Here is a 20,907-nt window from a genome sequence, read left to right on the forward strand (position 1 = left end):
TCTTAATTCTTCTCTCACTTCCATCCTTTAGCAATTCCAGGCAATTTGACACCCAGAATTCCTGTAGTGCCCATTTGTCCCCATCCCTCTAGTCTCTGCTGCCACCATGTGGCTGGAAGCTACTATATAGTAGCTTCTCATCTGATTTCCCGGCTTCCCTTTCTTGATTGACCCTGTCTAGCCGCTTCACTGCCCTGCAGCCAGAGTGACCATGTCCACACAGAAACCAGATCATGCCACGTCCATCCCGGAATCCATCATCACCCCCTGCCCTCTGTGCACTCAGGAGGAAGTCTGAGCTCCCGACACTGGTCTACATGCCCTGCAGGACCTGGCCCTGCCATCCTCTCCTGCCATCACCTGTCCTCTCCTTGTCATTCTTGATGCCTCTCTCTCTGTCCTTTGCTCCCCAGCCCTAGCTTGTCCCATCCTAGGGGTCCTGCATGGCCCTCATGGCCACTAGAACTTCTCTGCATGTGCACAGGCTGGCTCTGTCTCCTGCTCCTGGCTCTGACCACACGCTGGTAGAGGCTTCCCCTCTTGCTCTCTGCCACATCCCTGCTTACTTCTTTCCTGCACAAAGTCAAAATGGGTTATTCCCTTTGCCCATTTTACACATACCATCTGACTTCCCCATGAGGATGTAAGTTCCATAAGCTTAGGGATCGTTTCTGTCTGTCTCCTTCACTGCTGATCCCCTGGTGTTGGCTCAGTGCCTGGCCCCAAGGAGGCTGAGCATATGAAGTACAGGTATCAGACTTGAGGTGAAAGGACACCCACTTCTCTGTCACAGAAAGGAATTATGAGAATCGTATGCAGACAGAAATTTCTGGTAATGGAGTACATATAGAGCCTTGGGACCTAATGGCCACCTGTTTCCTCAGAGACTTTGAGGTAGAGAAGAGGCAGGTTGAAGGGGGCCCACGGAGTCTAGTGCCAAGCTCAGTGAAGAATGCCATTTTATATGCCAATTACATACACTATGACATCAAGTGAGATTTGCTGCTATTCAGCTTGTAACAGGCAGCCACTAAACCATGGATGCCAGGTATCTGAGAATGCTTATTAGTTGTACTGTCTGACTTGGTTTCCATATGTATTTCAAATGCCATGGAGAGAAGAAATGGTTTTGTGGTATTATCTTCATGAGCTCAATTGGAGGGGGTCTCAGACTCCACCTGTACATCTTCTCGCTCTTGGAAACAAATAATTTCCTTCAAACTGAGGAGCACCAGGATCTACGTGTAGGGTTGATATAACACATCTACCTCACAGCTCAACTTCTTAATTTGGTTTCCAGATGTTACTGTCATTCCTGAGGTCCATGAGGAGAAGATGGAAAATGGTCAGATCTCCCCTGATGGCTTCTTGTCAAAATCTGCTCCACCAGAGCTTATGAATATGGCGGGAGATGGCATTCCCCACAACCAAATGGATTCTCTGTCAGATGACTTCACTACCCTAAGGAAAGATGGCCTGATTCCCAAACCTGGTACTAACACACTTCTAGGAGGAAGCAAAAAGTGCAGTGTCTCTGTCGAGGATCAGAAAGTCTCAGTGACATCTCCTCTGGGAACTGTACCAAACACATTGCAAATCACTCCTGCCATGGCGCAAGGAATCAATGCTGATATAAAACATCAGTTAATGAAGGAAGTTCGAAAGTTTGGAAGAAGTAAGTAGTGAAAGAACATGCATCAATAATGTCACGGAAGGTCCGCATTCTATGATTCAGGATAGATTGATGCTATCTCTTGAGGTACATTTTTGAGAGGTTTTGGGTTTTTGCATAATTTAAAGTGATTCCTCTTGCTTTAACTAAAAGGACCCAATACACTTTTTTCTCTTGCCTCGCCTTAGGTGTCATACTAGTTTCTTTTTGCTGCTGTAACAAGTTTCCACAAACTACCAGGCTCAAGACTCTATTCCCCTTGCAGTTGTGGAAGTCAGGATCCTAAAATTATTTTCAGTGGACTAAAAGGAAGGCACTGGCAGTCCAACGTTTCTTCTGGAGACTCTAGGGAGAAGATGTCTTCTTGCCCTTTCTTGTTTCTCAGGCTGCCTGCACTCCTTAGCTCCTGGCCCCTTCCTCCATCTTCAAGCCAGTAGTGTTAGCACCTTCTCTCCTATTTAGCCTCTTCTCCCATCCTTACATCTTTTCTCTCTGATGCCAACTCTACTGCCTCCCTTTTATTCAGATATTTGTGATTACACTGATGCATCAACATGGATCATCCCCTATCTCAAGATCCATCACTTAATCACATCTGCAGAGTCAAATCCCTTTTGCCATATATGGTAACATATTCGAAGGTTCTGGGAAATAAGATGGGGACAGCTTTAGGGGCTGTTCTCAGCCTACCACATCTGTGCAGTGTTTACAAGAGTTTCCTTAGTAGCTAATGGGTGGATTTTTTTATTTGAGGGTTTAAAATACAAACTATATCTGACTTTCCACCCATGAAGAATGATTTCTAAAGGTACATAAGGATTGAATTTTATTTTTCATTTATTTTTTTTAATACTGAAGTTGTTGTTTTTATATATCTTTAGAGTATGAAAGGATTTTCATTTTGCTTGAAGAAGTGCAAGGGCCTCTTTCAGTCAAGAAACAATTTGTTGAATTTACCATCAAAGAAGCTGCAAGGTGGGTGTAAAGAAGAGACCTCTTTTTTTTTTTTTGAGGCAGGACAGGGGTAGGAATAAGCCCTACCTTGCTTTTCTCCAACCCCGGCCCTCACTCATAGTTAAGGCTGTCTCCAGAGGCATTTATATTGATATAATCTGAGTCCACCTCCTTCATTCTAAGTCTACGGAATCTTCTAGGCTCACCACAGTGTGAGGTGGGCTTTAAGCGTATTTGGTTAATACACTTTCTCTTTATTTTTAGGTTTAAAAGACGAGTCTTAATTCAGTATCTTGAGAAGGTCCTAGAAAAAATAGACTCCCACCACCACCACCTCAACAACGTTAATCACATCAACAACAGATCATCATGTTAATGCAAAGACCAAGGAGGATAAAAAAAGGGCAAGTTTTCTGTACTGTAGGATGGACGGGGATGTTGTTAAATCTTCCTAGACTGTTTAGCCAAGGGAATTGCCTTTCTGAAGCTAAGGAAAAGCCATGGAGCTTTTTATTTTTTTTATTTTATTTTTTTATCTTATGAGTCTCCGGAAGTCAAAGCTGGCTTTTGCCCTAAGAGTTTCCCTTGAAAGTATTAATTTGTTGTTTTGTTGTTTCTTTTCCCAGTTGGGGAAGGTGATGTTCTTAATTCAGCAGGTTCAATTCAGTAAACACTGTTACCCCCTACTAGATATGATAAGGGTTTCCTCACATGAGCTTTGTTCTGTGCATTTCCAGAGTGACTAGGGGTCACGTGTAAGTGGAGCACTGCTCGGTGCTCTCACTACATCGTTTAGAAAGAATAAGTGTTCAGAATACAGCTGGTAACCTTGTGTGTGCCGAACAGAGTTTTCAACAGTTCCTAGTTGTGCCTTTTAAACCATGCAATATTCAGGACAGTTTGAATCAAAGAGTAAGAAAGCTGCTATGTGGGTAACTTATTTCTCTGTGGGAGGGGGCAGGGAGAGTCATGAACGATCTACCTCCAACTCTCTTCTATTTTGTCTAGAGACATTACAAAGTGCACCTGAGGCAACCCCAACCCTGACATTTGTTCTTGCATGTGACGCCAGAAAGTCTTCAGGTGGACTTGTACATTCTGTGCTTTGAAAGCACAAAAAGAAAAAAATAATGTATATATTTCCTTTAATGTTTATACAAAGGTTTATATGGAGCAGTATTGTTATGTCTGTACTAATTTGCGAAAATTTAAGTGTACAAAGAGATTTTGAGTTTGCATATATAAAATAAATCATTTTATTGATTTTTCACAAGCTTGTTAACACTAGAGAAATTTCTAGTTTTACCTTTCTTGTAATCTGTTGTTCCTTTCCCAAAACAGTGCACATTGTCAGTAAAGATGTTAACACAAGGATTTAAACTTCAAAATGTCACTCACAGAACCCAATGTTGGGGAAAATGGCAGAGCAGGGTACTTTGGAGGGGGGTCAACCCCTCCCCAGAAACACTGAAAACACTGAAAAAAAAACCTGTCAGAATGAAGGATAGAGATTTACAGCAACCAAGCGAACACTGAATCAGGAGAAAAGCCATTGAAACCTGATAAGAGAGTTCTGTGGCATTTGAATAGATTCTTGTTCACCTCCCTCCCCAGTCTTGAGGATGGCAGCTTGCATTCTAAGTATGGGTTCCTACTTCTGGAGGCAGGAGAGTTGATCTTAGTCCCAAGGAATTGTTTGTCTGTTTGAACCTGTCTGGGGGCCTCCCAGAGGACAGACACAGGGGGAGCAATTGCTTCTGTTTGGCCCAACTCCTGGGAGGAGACACTGGGGGATGAGAAACCTTGGGTATTACGGGCTTTGGCATGCTCCAGTATGGACCTGAGTATCTAGAAAACCATGTGCATGCCCATGGCAGGGCTCATAGTTGGAAAAGACCTGAGAAGACCATAAGTTTTCACCTCTGGTTGGGTTTTAGGTTTAGCACAGTAATGGCTAGAATGACTAGTCAGGATCAGTAAGAAAATAGAGCACTTGGGATCCCTGGGTGGCGCAGCGGTTTGGCGCCTGCCTTTGGCCCAGGGCGCGATCCTGGAGACCCGGGATCGAATCCCACATCGGGCTCCCGGTGCATGGAGCCTGCTTCTTCCTCTGCCTGTGTCTCTGCCTCTCTCTCTCTCTGTGACTATCATAAATAAATTTAAAAAAAAATTAAAAAAAAAATAACTAGTCTGTTAAAAAAAAAAAAAAAAAAAAAAAAAAAAGAAAATAGAGCACTTGAACAACACTACATCAATTAGATCTAACAGACACCTATAGAACACCCACCCAACAACAGCAGAGTACATATTCTCAGGTGCTCACAAAGTATGCTTCATGGTTGTCCATATATTAAGCCACAAAACAAGCCTTGATGAATTTTAAAAGATTGAAATCAAAGTATCTTAAAAAATTTTTGTTTTCATTTACTTGGAGCACCTGGGTGGCTCAGTTGGTTGAGCGTCTGCCTTCGGCTCAGGTCATGCCTGATCCCAGGATCCTGGGATTCAACTCTGCATTGGGCTCCCTGTTCAGTGGGGAGCCTGCTTATTCCTCTCCCCACCTCCCACTTGTGCTCTCTCTCTCTCTCAAATAAATGAATAAAATCTTTTAAAAAAGACTTCATCAAAATTAAAAGCATTTTGGGTATCAAAGACTATCAAGAGAGTGAAAAGACAACCCGTAGGATGGGAGTATTTTAAAATATTTGCAAAGCATACATCCAATAAGGGTCTAGTATCCATAATATAAAAAGAATTCTTTCAGCTTAACAGCAAAGAGGCAATCTAAGGAAAAACAGACCAAAAAACTTTGAAGAAACATAACTGGGACACCTGGATGGCTTAGTGGTTGAGTGTCTGCCTTTGGCTCAGGTCATGATCCCAAGGTCCTGGGATCAAGTCCCACATCAGGTTCCCTGCAGGGAGTCTGCTTCTCCCTCTGCCTATGTCTCTGCATCTCTCTCTCTCTGTGTCTCTCATGAATGAATAAGTAAAATATTTAATAGTAATAAATATATATATTTAATATCTATCTATCTGTCATCTATCTATCTATCTATCATCTATCTATCTCCAAAGAACACACACAAAAGGAAAAAAAGAAAATAAAAAGAACATACACAAAAGGCCAACAAGCACATGGAAAGATGCTCAACATCATTAGTCATTAGGGACATGCAAATCAAAACCATAATATAACACTTCACATCTACCAGGACGGTTATAATAAAAAAGAAATAGAATAAGCATTGAGGATGGAGAGAAATGGGAGCCTTTGTACATTGCTTGGGATAAAGTACTGACACATACTACAACATGGATAGACACTGAAAGCATTATGCTAAGTGAAAGAAGCCAGATAAAAGACAAAATAAGGCATATATGTATGATTCTGTTTATATGAAATATCAAGAACTGGCCAATCCATAGAGACAGAAAGTAGAAAACTGGCTCTGAATGGCTGAGGAGAGGAGGAAATGGTGGATGACAGCTTGTATAGTTTCCTTTGGGGATAGTACAAACTGATTCCTTCTAGAACCAGTTCTGTGATGGTTACACAACATTGTGAGTGCACCTTATGCCATCGAATTGTACCCTTTTAAAATAGTAGATTTTATGTGTAGTTTACAACAACAACAACAACAACAACAACAACAACAACAACAACAAAATGCTCTAGGGCAGTCCAGCAGCCATCTAATGCCACTTGATGCTGTATGGAGCAGAATGAGTGCCATCTCAGCCCTGTTCAAATTCCTGACATACAAAATTATGAGATGTAATATTTTTTTAATTCTAGTATAATTAACATACAGTGATACATTAGTTTCAGATGTACAATATAGTGATTCAGCACTTCCATACATTACTCAGTGCTCATCAGGAGAAGTGTACTCTTCATCCCCTTCATGTATTTCCCCCCTCCTCCTTCCCACCTTCCTTCTGACAACCACCAGTTTCTTCTCTAAATTTAAGAGTCTGTTGTTTTGTTTGTTTCTTTTCTGTCTTTGCTCATTTGTTTTGTTTCTTAAATTCCACATATGAGTGGAATCATATAGTATTTGTCTTTCTCTGACTGGCTTACTTTGCTTAGCATAATGCACTCTAGATCCATCCATGTAATTGCAAATGGCAATATTTAATTCTTTTTATGGCTGAATAATATTCCATTGCATGTATGTATACACAAATATACATACAATATATACATACACACACGTACACAAACCCACATCTTCATTTTCTTTATCCATTCATCTATTTATGAATATTTTGGTTGCTTCCATATCTTGGTTATTTTAATAATGCTGTGTAAACATGGGAGTGCATATATCTTTTTAAATTAGTGTTTTTGTTTTCTTTGGGTAAATACTCAGTAGTAGAATTACTGGATCACATGGTAATTCTATTTTTAATTTTTAGAGAGATGTAATAACATTTAAAAAAAAAATTCACTTCTAGTTTTTTGGTCCTGCATGTAAAAAGCTTGGAAGTCATCATTCCATCCCAACAAGTGAAAGGCTGAACAGACTGAAAAACAAACAACTCTTCTTGGATCTATAAGTGAGGGGCAGACACAGGGCTGACAACTGCCCCCAACATTGGAGAGACAAATAGCAGGGAGTCATAGCTTATTGGAGCAGGGATTAATGATAGGAAGCCACCATGAGAATGAGGGCCATGGTAGAAAAACCTGAACTATAATCAACAAATTGCTGGTTGCTTAGTGTGGACAAGCCTGAGAGTTAAAAACTCCAGTCTTTGGTTGTCAATTCTTCCCAACTTGATTTATAGATTCAATGCAATCCCAATCAAAATCCCAGCAAGTTCTCTTCTGGATGCTGATAAACTGTTTCTAAGATTTATATGGAGAAGCAAAAGATCCAGAAGAGGCAACACCATATTGAAGGAAAAGAAGAAAGTTGGAGGATTGACCCTACCTGACTTCAAGACTTACTACATAGCTGCAATAATCAAGACAGTGTGGTATTGGCAAAGGGATAGATAAATAGATCAAGGAACATAATAAAGAACTTGGAAATAGGCCCATATAACATAGTCAACTTATCCTCAACAAAGGAGTAAAGGCAATACAATGGAGCCAAGATAGTCTCTTTCTTTTTTTAAAAGATTTTATTTATTCATGAGACACACACACACAGAGGCAGAGACATAGGCAGAGGGAGAGGGAGAAGCAGGCTTCCTGTGGGGAACTTGATGTGGGACGCAATCCTGGGACTCCAGAATCACGCCCTGAGCTGAAGGCAGACACTCAACCACTGAGCCACCCAGGTGTCCCGCCAAGATAGTCTCTTTAACAAATGGTACTGCAACAGGTAGACATCCACATACAAAAAAAATGAATTTAGACACAGATTCTTCACAAAAATTAACACAAAATGGATCATAGACCAAATGTAAAATAGAAAACTATTAAACTTTCAGAAGATCACATAGGAGAAAACCTAGAGGACTTTGGATATGATGAAGACTTTCTAGATACAGTACCAAAGGCACAATTAATGAAAGAAAAATTGACAAGTTAGACCTCATTAAAATTAAAAGCTTCTTCCCTGTGAAGGACAATGTCTTGAGAATGGGAAGTCAAGCAACAAACTGGAGAAAAGGTTTGGAAAACACATATGTAATAAAGGATTTTTCCTGAAAATATTCAAAGGTCTCTTAATATAATCAGAAAAACAAAACAATCCAACTAAAAAAAGGGCCAGAGGTGACAGACATCTCACCAAAAATTATATACAGATAGTAAGTTAGTATAGGAAAAGATGATCCGCATCCTATGTCATTAGAGAATTGCAAATTAAAACAGCAATGAGATACTACTACACTCCTATTAGAATGGCCCAAATCCAGAACACTGACAGCACCAAAAATTGACAAGGATGTGGAGCAACAGGAACTCTCATTCATTGCTGGTGGACACAGTCACTTGGGAAGACAGTTTGGCAGTTTCTTACAAAACTAAACACACTCTTGCCATACCATCTTGCAATCACTCTCCTTGGTATTTACCCCAAATAGTTTAAAACTTATGGCCACACAAAAGCCTGCACGAAAGTGTTTATTGCAGTTTTATTCTTAATTGCCAAAACTTGGAAGCAACCATTGTCCTTCAGTAGGTGAATGGATAAATAAATGGGTACATCCAGACAATGGAATATCACTCACTGCTAAAAAGAAATGAAATATCAAGGGGCAACTGGGTGTCTCAGTGATTGAGCATCTGCCTTTGGCTTGGGTTGTGAGCCCGGGGTTCTGGGATTGAGTCCCACATCAGGGTCCCTGCAGGAAGCCTGCTTCTTTCTCCCTCTGCCTATGTCTCTGCCCCTCTCTCTGTGTCTCTCATGAATAAATAAATAAAATCTTAAAAAAATGAATTATCAAGCCATGAAAAGACATAGAGAAATCTTAAATGCATATTAATAAGTGAAAGCAGCCAATATGAAAAGGCCGTTTACTCCATGATTCCAGCTATCTGTCATCCTAGAAAAGGCAAAACGCTGGAGACCATAAAAAGATAGTGGTTGCGAGGGGTTGGACAGATTGAGAAGAAATGAATAGACCAAGCACAGAGCATTTTTATAAAGATCTATTTATTTATTTTATATATAGAGAGAAAGCACGGGGTGGGGGAGGGGTGGAGGAGAGGGAGAGAGAGTCCCAAGCAGACTCCACGCTGAGTGGGGAGCCTGATGTGGGGCTCGATCTCATGACCCTGAAATCACAACTTGAGCCAAAGCCAAGAGTCAGATGCTTAACTGTGCCATCCACCCAGGCGCCCCAGGACAGAGGATTTTTTTTTTTTTTGCATTGTGTTGAAAATGATTATTTTACCCACCATTTGCTTTGACATGGATGGAACTGGAGGGTATTATGCTGAGTAAAATAAGTCAATCGGAGAAGGACAAACGTTATATGGTCTCATTCATTTGGGGAATATAAAAAATAGTGAAAGGGAATAAAGGGGAAAGGAGAAAAAAATGAGTGGGAAATATCAGAAAGGGAGACATAATATGAGAGACTCCTAACTCTGGGAAACGAACAAGGGGTGGTGGAAAGGGAGGTGGGTGGGGGGTGGGGATGACTGGGTGATGGGCACTGGGGGGGCACTTGATGGGATGAGCTCTGGGTGTTATGCTATATGTTGGCAAATTGAACACCAATAGAAAATTAAAAAAAAGAAAATGATTATTTTATTTATTTATTTATTTAATTGGAGTTCAATTTGCCAACATATAGCATAACACCCAGTGCTCATCCCAAGTGCCCCCCTCAGTGCCCGTCACCCAGTCACCCCCACCCTCCACCCACCTCCCTTTCCACCACCCCTTGTTCATTTCCCAGAGTTAGGAGTCTCTCATGTTCAGGACACAGGATTTTTAAGGCAGTGAAAATACTTTGATACTGTAATGGTGGATACATGTCATTATACATTTACCAAAACCCATAAAGTGTGCCACACCAAGAACGAACCCCTATGTAAACTATAGATTTGAGGTGATGATGATGCACCATTGTAGGTCCATCAATTGTAACACATGTCCCACTGTGGAGGGGGATGCTGGTAGTGGGGAAGCTATGCTTGTGTGGGGCAAGGGAGACATGAGAAATCTCTGTATCTTCTCAGTTTTGCTGTGAGCCTAGAACTGCTCTTAAAATTAAAAAGTTAAAAAAAATCACTTACTGCAATGGACTGAATATTTATTTGTGTGTCCCCCAAATTCAGGTTGAAATCCTAACCCGCAATGTGATTGTATTAAAAGGTGGGGCCTTTGGGGGGGTGTTTAAGTCATGGGAGTGGGACCTTCAAGAATGGGATTAGTTTCCTTATAGAAGAGACCCCAGAGATCTCTCTTTTGCTCTTCCTGCCACATAAGAAGAGAGCAATTTGCAACCTGGTGTAGGGCCCTCACTAGAACCTAAGCATGCTGGCTCCTAGATCTTGGACTTTCAACCTTCCAGAACTGCAAGACATACATTTCTGATTTTTTAAGATATTTTATTTATTATTCATGAGAGACACAGAGAGAGAGGCAGAGGGAGAAGCAGGTTCCCCTCAGGGATTGGGATGTGAGACTTGATCCCAGGACCCCAGGATCATGTCCTTAGCCAAAGGCAGACACTCAACCACTGAGCCACCCAACCACCCCCATTTCTGTTGTTTTTAAGCCACTGTGTCTATGGTATTCTGTTTCAGCCATCTGAAGTAAGATACTTCCAATCAATAATGGTATCTGTTTATGCTGGATTTGGAAACATTGAGCCAAACAACAAGGAAATTATAAAAAATGAAATTCAAAGGTGTTCTTATATACAATATACAATATACTAGCACGGGGAAAACTACCAGATCCAAGAAGCCAGTGGTATGATGAGGCCTAATAAAAGTTAGGTATCCTCTGGTCAACTAGAGACACAGAGAAAGTAGGAGATATATATGCTGTTGCTGCTGCTGCTGCTGCTGCTGGGACAGAAAATTGGCCTCATTTATGTAATTGTGGAATGCGGTTAAGAAGTCTCTATAAGGATGCTGTCACCTCAGCTGGGGTAGGGAGGGAAATTCATGAGCTAAATCCCACACATTTGATCTGGAAACCCATAAGAACAAACAAATACATCACCTTTCTTGTTGCCTCTGATCTTGGTGACAAGGTTATCTGCAGAATCCAGGGCCCAGCTTCTTGGGGCTAACCACAAACACCTGGTCCATATGATAGAAAAACTGAGGGGGAACCTAGGAGAAGGTAGAGAAATTGCAGGCCGAGCTGCTGACTTAGGCCAACAGGTGAATTAGCAGAGCAATACCATGTGTGAGCTACAAAATGGCAGTGGTTTCTCTTCCGCCATGCTCTTCAATCTCTAGTAACCTCCCTGTGGCACATTCTAATTGGAAACAGCCAGTGGAAGTGTCTGTAATTTGTGCCATCTAACCAAGTGAACACATTAGAGTGGGTGCCCTCTTCTCAGCTTGGCACCCTTCAACATCTCTTTAAACCATGCTCCCTATTCCTGGTTAACATGATACAAGAGTCCCTGCTTATAATTGAGAACATGTTAACCCTTTTCCTAAAGAGGGTACAAAGTTCAATTTTTGCTGTTAAGTCTTTGTTATTCTTTTGCTGCCTAAATCACTTCTGCCTTTATTTTATTATTTTTTTTTGAGAGAGAGACAGAGAGTGAGCATAAGTGGGGTGGGGGGAGAGGGGGCATAAGGGAGAGAATCTCAAGCAGGCTCCATTCCCAACACAGAGCCCAACTCAAGGCTTGATCTCCTGACCCTGAGATCATGACCTGAGCTGAAATCAAGAGTCTGATACTTAATGGACTGAGCCACCCAGGCGCCCCTCCTCTGCCTTTAATTTCCTGCATCTTAAACACTGAGAAATAAAGTTAACTCACATTGATGCATTTTATGCTAGTAGCTAAGGGGATGAGGGGGAGGAAACCCAAAAATATTGATTGGGGCATGGGTAGTGTAAGCATCTGCCTTTGACTCAGGTCATAATCCTGGGGTCCTGGGATCGAGCCTCACGTCAGGCTCCCTGCTCAGTGGGGAGTCTGATTCTCCTTCTGCCCCTTCCCCTGTTCATACTCTCTCTCTCAAATAAATAAAATTAAAAAAAATATATTTGGTTACTATGTATGTAAACTTGTTCATATCAAACTAAGGAAATAACACTCATAATTATTACAGTCTTTGATTCTTCAAATGGCTGTGTGGTCACTTCTCTCATTACCCATTCCACATTCCCTTTGCCCTCACCAAGCACCTTGCCTGGTGATGGTCCTGTTCCTATTGGGGTGACCCAAATCTTTATTCTCAAAGTTCATGATCATTAGCAGTCCTGAATGAATTAGCTTGGCGTAGTTTCCATTGACCATAGGAAGTGGACATGGGAATATTGAGAGGTGCCCTGCAGGATCTCCTGCAGTGCAGACATACTTCTCCTTACTCCCCTTCTGACCAAGGGGCCCTGATCAATCAAACCCCACACTTGACTTGGTTAAAGATCCAAAAACTAATGTATGAAGGAGAGGCTTTATATATATATATATTTTTAAATAATAAATTTATTTTTTTGGTGTTCAATTTACCAACATACAGAATAACACCCAGTGCTCATCCCGTCAAGTGCCCCCCTCAGTTCCCATCACCCGTTCACCCCCACCCCCGCCCTCCTCCCCTTCCATCACCCCTAGTTCGTTTCCCAGTTAGGAGTCTTTATGTTCTGTCTCCCTTTCTGATATTTCCCACACATTTCTTCTCCCTTCTCTTATATTCCCTTTCACTATTATTTATATTCCCCAAATGAATGAGAACATAAAATGTTTGTCCTTCTCCGATTGACTTACTTCACTCAGCATAATACCTTCCAGTTCCATCCACGTTGAAGCAAATGGTGGGTATTTGTCGTTTCTAATGGCTGAGTAATATTCCATTGTATAGATAAACCACATCTTCTTTATCCATTCATCTTTCGATGGACACCGAGGCTCCTTCCACAGTTTGGCTATCGTGGACATTGCTGCTATAAACATCGGGGTGCAGGTGTCCCGGCGTTTCATTGCATCTGAATCTTTGGGGTAAATACCCAACAGTGCAATTGCTGGATCTTAGGGCAGGTCTATTTTTAACTCTTTGAGGAACCTCCATACAGTCTTCCAGAGTGGCTGCACCAGTTCACATTCCCACCAACAGTGTAAGAAGGTTCCCTTTTCTCCACATCCTCTCCAACATTTGTGGTTTCCTGCCTTATTAATTTTCCCCATTCTCACTGGTGTGAGGTGGTATCTCATTGTGGTTTTGATTTGTATTTCCCTGATGGCAAGTGATGCAGAGCATTTTCTCATGTGCATGTTGGCCATGTCTATGTCTTCCTCTGTGAGATTTCTCTTCATGTCTTTTGCCCATTTCATGATTGGATTGTTTGTTTCTTTGCTGTTGAGTTTAAGAAGTTCTTTATAGATCTTGGAAACTAGCCCTTTATCTGATAAGTCATTTGCAAATATCTTCTCCCATTCTGTAGGTTGTCTTTTAGTTTTGTTGACTGTATCCTTTGCTGTGCAAAAACTTCTTGTCTGGATGAAGTCCCAATAGTTCATTTTTGCTTTTGTTTCTTTTGCCTTCGTGGATGTATCTTGCAAAAAGTTACTGTGGCTGAGTTCAAAAAGGGTGTTGCCTGTGTTCCCCTCTAGGATTTTGATGGAATCTTATCTCACATTTAGATCTTTCATCCATTTTGAGTTTATCTTTGTGTATGGTGAAAGAGAGTGGTCTAGTTTCATTCTTCTTCATGTGGATGTCCAATTTTCCCAGCACCATTTATTGAGGAGACTGTCTTTCTTCCAGTGGATAGTCTTTCCTCCTTTATCAAATATTAGTTGACCATAAAGTTCAGGGTCTACTTCTGTGTTCTCTATTCTGTTCCATTGATCTATGTGTCTGTTTTTGTGCCAGTACCGCACTGTCTTGATGACCACAGCTTTGTAGTACAACCTGAAATCTGGCATTGTGATGCCCCCAGATATAGTTTTCTTTTTTTAAAATTCCCCTGGCTATTCAGGGTCTTTTCTGATTCCACACAAATCTTAAAATAATTTGTTCTAACTCTCTGAAGAAAGTCCATGGTATTTTGATAGGGATTGCATTAAACGTGTAAATTGCCCTGGGTAACACTGACATTTTCACAATATTAATTCTGCCAATCCATGAGCATGGAATATTTTTCCATCTCTTTGTGTCTTCCTCAATTTCTTTCAGAAGTTTTCTATAGTTTTTAGGGTATAGATCCTTTACCTCTTTGGTGAGGTTTATTCCTAGGTATCTTATGCTTTTGGGTGCAATTGTAAATGGGATTGACTCCTTAATTTCTCTTTCTTCAGTCTCATTGTTAGTGTATAGAAATGCCATTGATTTCTGGGCATTGATTTCGTATCCTGCCACGCTGTCAAATTGCTGTATGAGTTCTAGCAATCTTGGGGTGGAGGCTTTTGGGTTTTCTATGTAGAGTATCACGTCATCAGCGAAGAGGGAGAGTGATTTCTTCTTTGACAATTTGAATGCTTTTAATGTCTTTTTGTTGTCTGATTGCTGAGGCTAGGACTTCCAGTACTATTTTGAATAGCAGTGGTGAGAGTGGATATCCCTGTCTTGTTCCTGATCTTAGGGGAAAGGCTCCCTTGCTTCCCCATTGAGAATGATATTTGCTGTGGGCTTTTCGTAGATGGCTTTTAAGATGTTGAGGAATGTTCCCTCTATCCCTACACTCTGAAGAGTTTTGATGAGGAATGGATGCTATATTTTGTCAAATGCTTTCTCTGCATCTAATGAGAGGATCATATGGTTCTTGGTTTTTCTCTTGCTGATATGATGAATCACATTGATTGTTTTACGAGTGTTGAACTAGCCTTGTGTCCCGGGGATAAATCCTACTTGGTCATGGTGAATAATTTTCTTAATGTACTATTGGATCCTATGGGCTAGTATCTTGTTGAGAATTTTTGCATCCATGTTCATCAGGGATATTGGTCTGTAATTCTCCTTTTTGGTGGGGTCTTTGTCTGGTTTTGGAATTAAGGTGATGCTGGCTTCATAGAAAGAATTTGGAAGTTCTCCATCTCTTCCTATCTTTCCAAACAGCTTTAGCAGAATAGGTATGGTTTCTTCTTTAAACATTTGATAGAATTCCCCTGGGAAGCCATCTGGCCCTGGACTTTTGTGTCTTGGGAGGTTTTTGATGACTGCTTCAATTTCTTCCCTGGTTATTGGCCTGTTCAGGTTTTCTATTTCTTCCTGTTCCAGTTTTGGTAGTTTGTGGCTTTCCAGGAATGCGTCCATTTCTTCTAGATTGCCTAATTTATTGGCATATAGCTGTTTATAATATATTTTTAAAATCGTTTGTATTTCCTTGGTGTTGGTAGTGATCTCTCCTTTCTCATTCATGATTTTATTAATTTGAGTCTTCTCTCTCTTCTTTTTAATAAGGCTGGCTAATGGTTTATCTATCTTATTAATTCTTTCAAAGAACCAGCTCCTGGTTTTGTTGATCTGTTCCACAGTTCTTCTGGTCTCGATTTCGTTCAGTTCTGCTCGAATCTTAATTAACTCTCTTCTTCTCCTGGGTGTAGGATCTATCTGCTGTTTATTTCTCTAGCTCCTTTAGGTGTAAGGTTAGCTTTTGTATTTGAGTTCTTTCCAGTTTTTGATGGATGCTTGTATTGCGATGTATTTCCCCCTCAGGACTGCTTTGGCTGCGTCCCAAAGATTTTGAATGGTTGTATCTTCATTGTCATTATTTTCCATGAATCTTTTTAATTCTTCCTTAATTTCCTGGTTGACCCTTTCATGTTTTAGCAGGATGGTCCTTAACCTCCACGTGCTTGAGGTCCTTCCAAACTTCTTGTTGTGACTTAGTTCTAATTTCAAGGCATAATGGTCTGAGAATATGCAGGGGATGATCCCAATCTTTTGGTATCGGTTCAGACCCGATTTGTGACTCAGTATGTGGTCTATTCTGGAGAAAGTTCCATGTGCACGTGAGAAGAATGTGTATTCAGTTGAGTTTGGATGTAAAGTTCTGTAGATATCTGTGAAATCCAACTGGTCCAGTGTATCATTTAAAGCTCTTGTTTCTTTGGAAATGTGTTTAGAAGACCTATCGAGTGTAGAAAGCACTAGATTGAAGTCACCAAGTATAAGTGTATTATTATCTAAGTATGTCTTAACTTTGGTTATTAATTGATTGATATATTTGGCAGCTCCCACATTCGGGGCATATATATTGAGGATTGTTAAGTCCTCTTGTTGGATAGATCCTTTAAGTATGATATAGTGTCCCTCTTCATCTCTCACTACAGTCTTCGGGGTAAATTTTAGTTCATCTGATATAAGGATGGCTACCCCTGCTTTCTTTTGAGGCCCATTTGAATGGTAAATGGTTCTCCAACCTTTTATTTTCAGGCTGTAGGTGTCCTTATGTTTAAAATGAGTCTCTTGTAGACAGCAAATAGATGGGTCCTGCTTTTTTATCCAGTTTGACACCCTGCGCCTTTTGATGGGGTCATTAAGCCCGTTCACGTTCAGAGTTACTGTTGAAAGATATGAGTTTAGTGTCATCATGATATATATTCAGTCCTTGTTTTTGTGGATTGTTCCACTGGACTTCTTCTTATAGGGGAATTTTAAGAGTCCCCCTTAAAATTTCTTGCAGAGCTGGTTTGGAGGTCACATATTCTTTCAGTTCCTGCCTGTCTTGGAAGCTCTTTATCTCTCCTTCCATTTTGAATGAGAGCCTTGCTGGGTAAAGTATTCTTGTTTGCATGTTCTTCTCATTTAGGACCCTGAATATATCCTGCCAGCCCTTTCTGGCCTGCCAGGTCTCTGTGGAGAGGTCTGCTGTTACCCTAATGCTCCTCCCCATAAAAGTCAGGGATTTCTTGTCTCTTGCTGCTTTAAGGATCTTCTCTTTATCTTTGGAATTTGCAAGCTTAACTATTAGATGTCGAGGTGTTGATAGGTTTTTATTGATTTTAGGGAGGGATCTCTCTATTTCCTGGATCTCAATGCCTGTTTCCCTCCCAGATTAGGAAAGTTTTCAGCTATGGCTTGTTCAAATACATATTCTGGCCCTCTGGCCCTTTCAGCGCCCTCGGGAACCCCAATTAAACGTAGGTTTTTCTTCCTCAGGCTGTCGTTTATTTCCCTTAATCTGTCTTCATGGTCTTTTAATTGTTTGTCTTTTTCCTCAGTTTCCCTCTTTGCCATCAACTTGTCTTCTATGTCACTCACTCGTTCTTCCACCTCGTTAACCCTCATCATTAGGACTTCTAGTTTGGATTGCATCTCATTCGATTGATTTTTAATTTCTGCCTGATTAGATCTAAATTCTGCAGTCATGGTGTCTCTTGAGTCCTTTTTGCTTTTTTTCTAGAGCCACCAGTAGCTGTATAATAGTGCTTCTGAATTGGCTCTCTGACATTGAATTGTAATCCAGATTTTGTAACTCTGTGGGAGAGAGGACTGTTTCTGATTCTTTCCTTTGAGGTGAGGTTTTCCTTCTAGTCATTTTGCTCAGTGCAGAGTGGCCAAAAACAAGTTGTATTGGGAAAAGGAGAAAAGGAGAGAGAAAGAAAGAAAGAAAAGAGAAAAAGAAAAAAGAAAAAAGGAAGAAAAAAGAAAAAAGAGAAGAAAAAGAGAAAGAAAAAGAAAGAAAGGAAAAAAAAGGGTGGGGGAAGCAAACAGAAATCAAAAATCAAAACAAAACAAAACAAAACAAAACACCACAGGGGAGTATCTTCTGTTTCTGTATACTTTAAGTCCCTTGACTTCCCCTGGAACTTGTCCGTCTAGCTGGTCTTCTGGGGGAGGGACCTGTTGTGCTGATTTTCAGGTGTTAGCACTTGGGGGAGCTGCTCTGCCCCCTGCCTGGTGCAGGGCTCAGTGGGGGTTGTTTACCCCGTGAGGCCCCAGGAGGAACAAACACAGTGGTGGGCGGCCCTGGAGCCCTGGCTTCAGTAACTATGGAGCTCTCCATCTGCAGGGCCTGGAGGCTCCAGGGCGGGGCCGCTGATCTGCTCAGCTCGCTGGCAGGAGCGTTCTTGCTGTCCTGTGCCCTCCCGGCCTCTGCCTGTCCCGGTGGGAGGCCGGATCCTGGGCTGTGTCCCAGCGCCCTGTGCTCCCGGTCTGCGCTGTTGGATTCACGCTCCCACGGCCGCGCAGCCCCCTCCGCGGAGCCGCCGCCCGAGCCCCTCCGAGCTGTTCCGGGTCCAGCCATGCACGCTGCAGTCTTTTAGGGAGCTCAGCCGCGGGGTATGGCATACTCTCCTGGGTGCGCAGGTGTCTGTTAGTGTCCCAGGGAGCCTGAGAGCATCCCCGCCCTCCTGGGGTCCTGCTCTAACTCCCTGCGGGTGCCTTTCCCCCGGGGAAGATTGGTGCAGCTCCTGCTTCTCCGGGATGGAGCTCTCCTGTCCTGGGGGCACTCGCCCCGTCCTTAGCCCGGCTCCTCGCGGGGCCCCTCCCCCTTGGAGGCCTTTTGTTTCTTTATTTCTTCCCCCCCCTCCCGTCTTCCTACCTTGATAGAAGAGCAAAGTCTTCTCACTGTAGCATTCCAGCTGGTCTCTCTTTAAATCTCAGGCCAAATTCGTAGATTTTCAGGATGATTTGAAGGTTATCTAGGTAATTTGGTGGGGACAGGTGATTTGGGGACCCTACTCTTCTGCCATCGTGCCCCTCCTCCAAGGAGAGGCTTCTTAAGGAAGGACCTTTCTAATAGTTTCTGTTATTACCTCTCTCCCATGAATACCCAAAGGGGCCTGCAATCTTTTACTAGTGTGACTGTACATTGGGGATGAGAAATAATCAGATTTGTCAGTGATTACAGGACCCCAGCTCTGAACTGGCACTAATTTCCCAGACATATGAAACGTCATTCTGGTCCTTTTGAACAACATTGGGCTTACTACTGGGCGTTAGTAGGATTGAATACTTGACCAGGGTACACTGAGTTCCCATGCCATCTGAGCTGTCCATCCTAACCTGGGTGCTTTCTGACCACCAAGTCACAGCAGTGGGTATGCACAGAAGTGCTCCTTTTCAAATGGAAGTGGCGTGTACAAGATTGACTGAAGCAGGTCTTAAAACCAAGGGCTTGGGATCCCTGGGTAGCGCAGCGGTTTGGCGCGGGCCTTTGGCCCAGGGCGCGATCCTGGAGACCTGGGATCGAGTCCCACGTCGGGCTCCCGGTGCATGGAGCCTGCTTCTCCCTCTGCCTATGTCTCTGCCTCTCTCTCTCTCTGTGACTATCATAAATAAATAAAAATTAAAAAAAAAAGAAAGAAACCAAGGGCTTTTCATTAAGGAAGTGGCTCTAAACCCATGGCTACCTTAACTTCTTTCTCTTGCTTGGAAGAATTCTAAGATGTTCCCTATGCCCTTTGCCCTCTCGTTTTTTCCTATTGTTACATTACAGGGCAAAAGTGACTGTGCAGATGTAACTAAAATTACTAATCATCTGACCTTTATAGTGGGATTACTGGGAGCACCAAAGCTACCCTCTGAGCCTTTTAAACAGTGTTTCCTCCAGCTGGTAGCACCAGCAGCTGGCTGAGGTCATTAGAAAGCATGAGAAGAATTTGATATGTCTTTGGTAACTTGGAGATGGACAGAGCCACATGAAAAGGGCCTCTAGAGGTGACGCTGAGCCCTAGGTAACAGCCTGTGAGAAATGCAGGATCTGTCTCATAGCACAAAGGACTTGAATTCGGCCAATAATCCGAATGAATTTGGTGGTGCATTTCACCCCAGACCTTCCAGATGAGAACCCAGCTTGGCTAAAATCTTGACTTTGGCTTTTTAATCCCTGAAGCAGAGAACCAAGTCAAAGCCATCCAGACTTCTGAGCTACAGGACTACGAGAGAAGAAAGAACAAATATTGTTTTAAGCCACTAAATCTGGTATAATTTTTGAAGCTGCTAAATTAGGGGTAATTTGTCATACAAAATTAAAAAATGAATAAATACCCTCTCTGGGGATTCACATACGTTCATGTGGATTTCACTAAAACCAGTTGGCTAGAGAAGCAATACATGAAACCTGGATTATAGATGGTTCTTCCTGATACGCAGGCACTGCCTATACTAGTTTTCGTCCAGAACAAAAAGAGAAACAGAATAAAAAATTTACAGTCTTATACACTCGATTTTATACCTCATTTAAAATGCAGCATATATTGGGGTGACTGGGTGGCTTAGTCAGTCAAGTGTCTGCCTTCAGCTCAGGTCATGATCCTGCGGTCCTGGGATGGAGTCCCACATCAGGCTCAGCAGGGAATCTGCTTCTCTCTCTCCCTTTGCAACTCTCCCTGCTTGTGCGAGCGTGCTGTCTCTCTCTGTCAAAAATAAATAATAAAATCTTTTTAAAAAGGTAGCATTATAAATCAGTCAGAAGAGCATGCTACTCTTGATCTGAAGGTGGTGAGTTCAAGATCTGTGTTGGCTGTAGAGACTACTTAAATAAATTTAAAAAAATAGCATATATAAAGAGGCACTTCTGGGTTGTTGGAGGAAGGCCCTATGAAAATCCACTCCAGCACACAAGCAATGAGAACACACGTAAATCCTGTCTAAATAATGGTTATTATTTAAATGGATTCAGAACTGTGCAAATTAACCCAAGGCTGACAAGAATGGGAAGAGCGTTCACTCAAGAAAGAAGGCTAGATCCCAGGAGGGACAGTGAACTCTGGGCTGTTGTGATGAGCAC

At 41.9% G+C, this 20,907-nt stretch overlaps 1 protein-coding gene across 9 annotated transcripts in view; it reads left to right on the top strand.

Annotated features, from left to right (window-relative positions):
* INTS6L (integrator complex subunit 6 like) overlaps positions 1-20,907 on the top strand; it is an 86,168-nt gene that overhangs the window by 52,461 nt on the left and 12,800 nt on the right. For 5 of the 9 annotated variants that reach the window (XM_038588386.1, XM_038588383.1, XM_038588384.1 and 2 more), the window contains 3 exons: positions 1,301-1,675; positions 2,554-2,647; positions 2,891-3,899. In XM_038588386.1, the coding sequence (XP_038444314.1) occupies positions 1,301-1,675; positions 2,554-2,647; positions 2,891-3,002 (581 nt within the window). In that variant the 3' untranslated portion in view covers positions 3,003-3,899. Of the gene's footprint in view, positions 1-1,300; positions 1,676-2,553; positions 2,648-2,890; positions 3,900-20,907 lie in introns of those variants that run through there. The other 4 variants (XR_005386452.1, XR_005386453.1, XR_005386454.1 and 1 more) reach the window with 2 other exon arrangements.

Source organism: Canis lupus, chromosome X (genome assembly GCF_011100685.1).
Source record: "Canis lupus familiaris isolate Mischka breed German Shepherd chromosome X, alternate assembly UU_Cfam_GSD_1.0, whole genome shotgun sequence".
Lineage (NCBI taxonomy): Eukaryota > Metazoa > Chordata > Mammalia > Carnivora > Canidae > Canis > Canis lupus.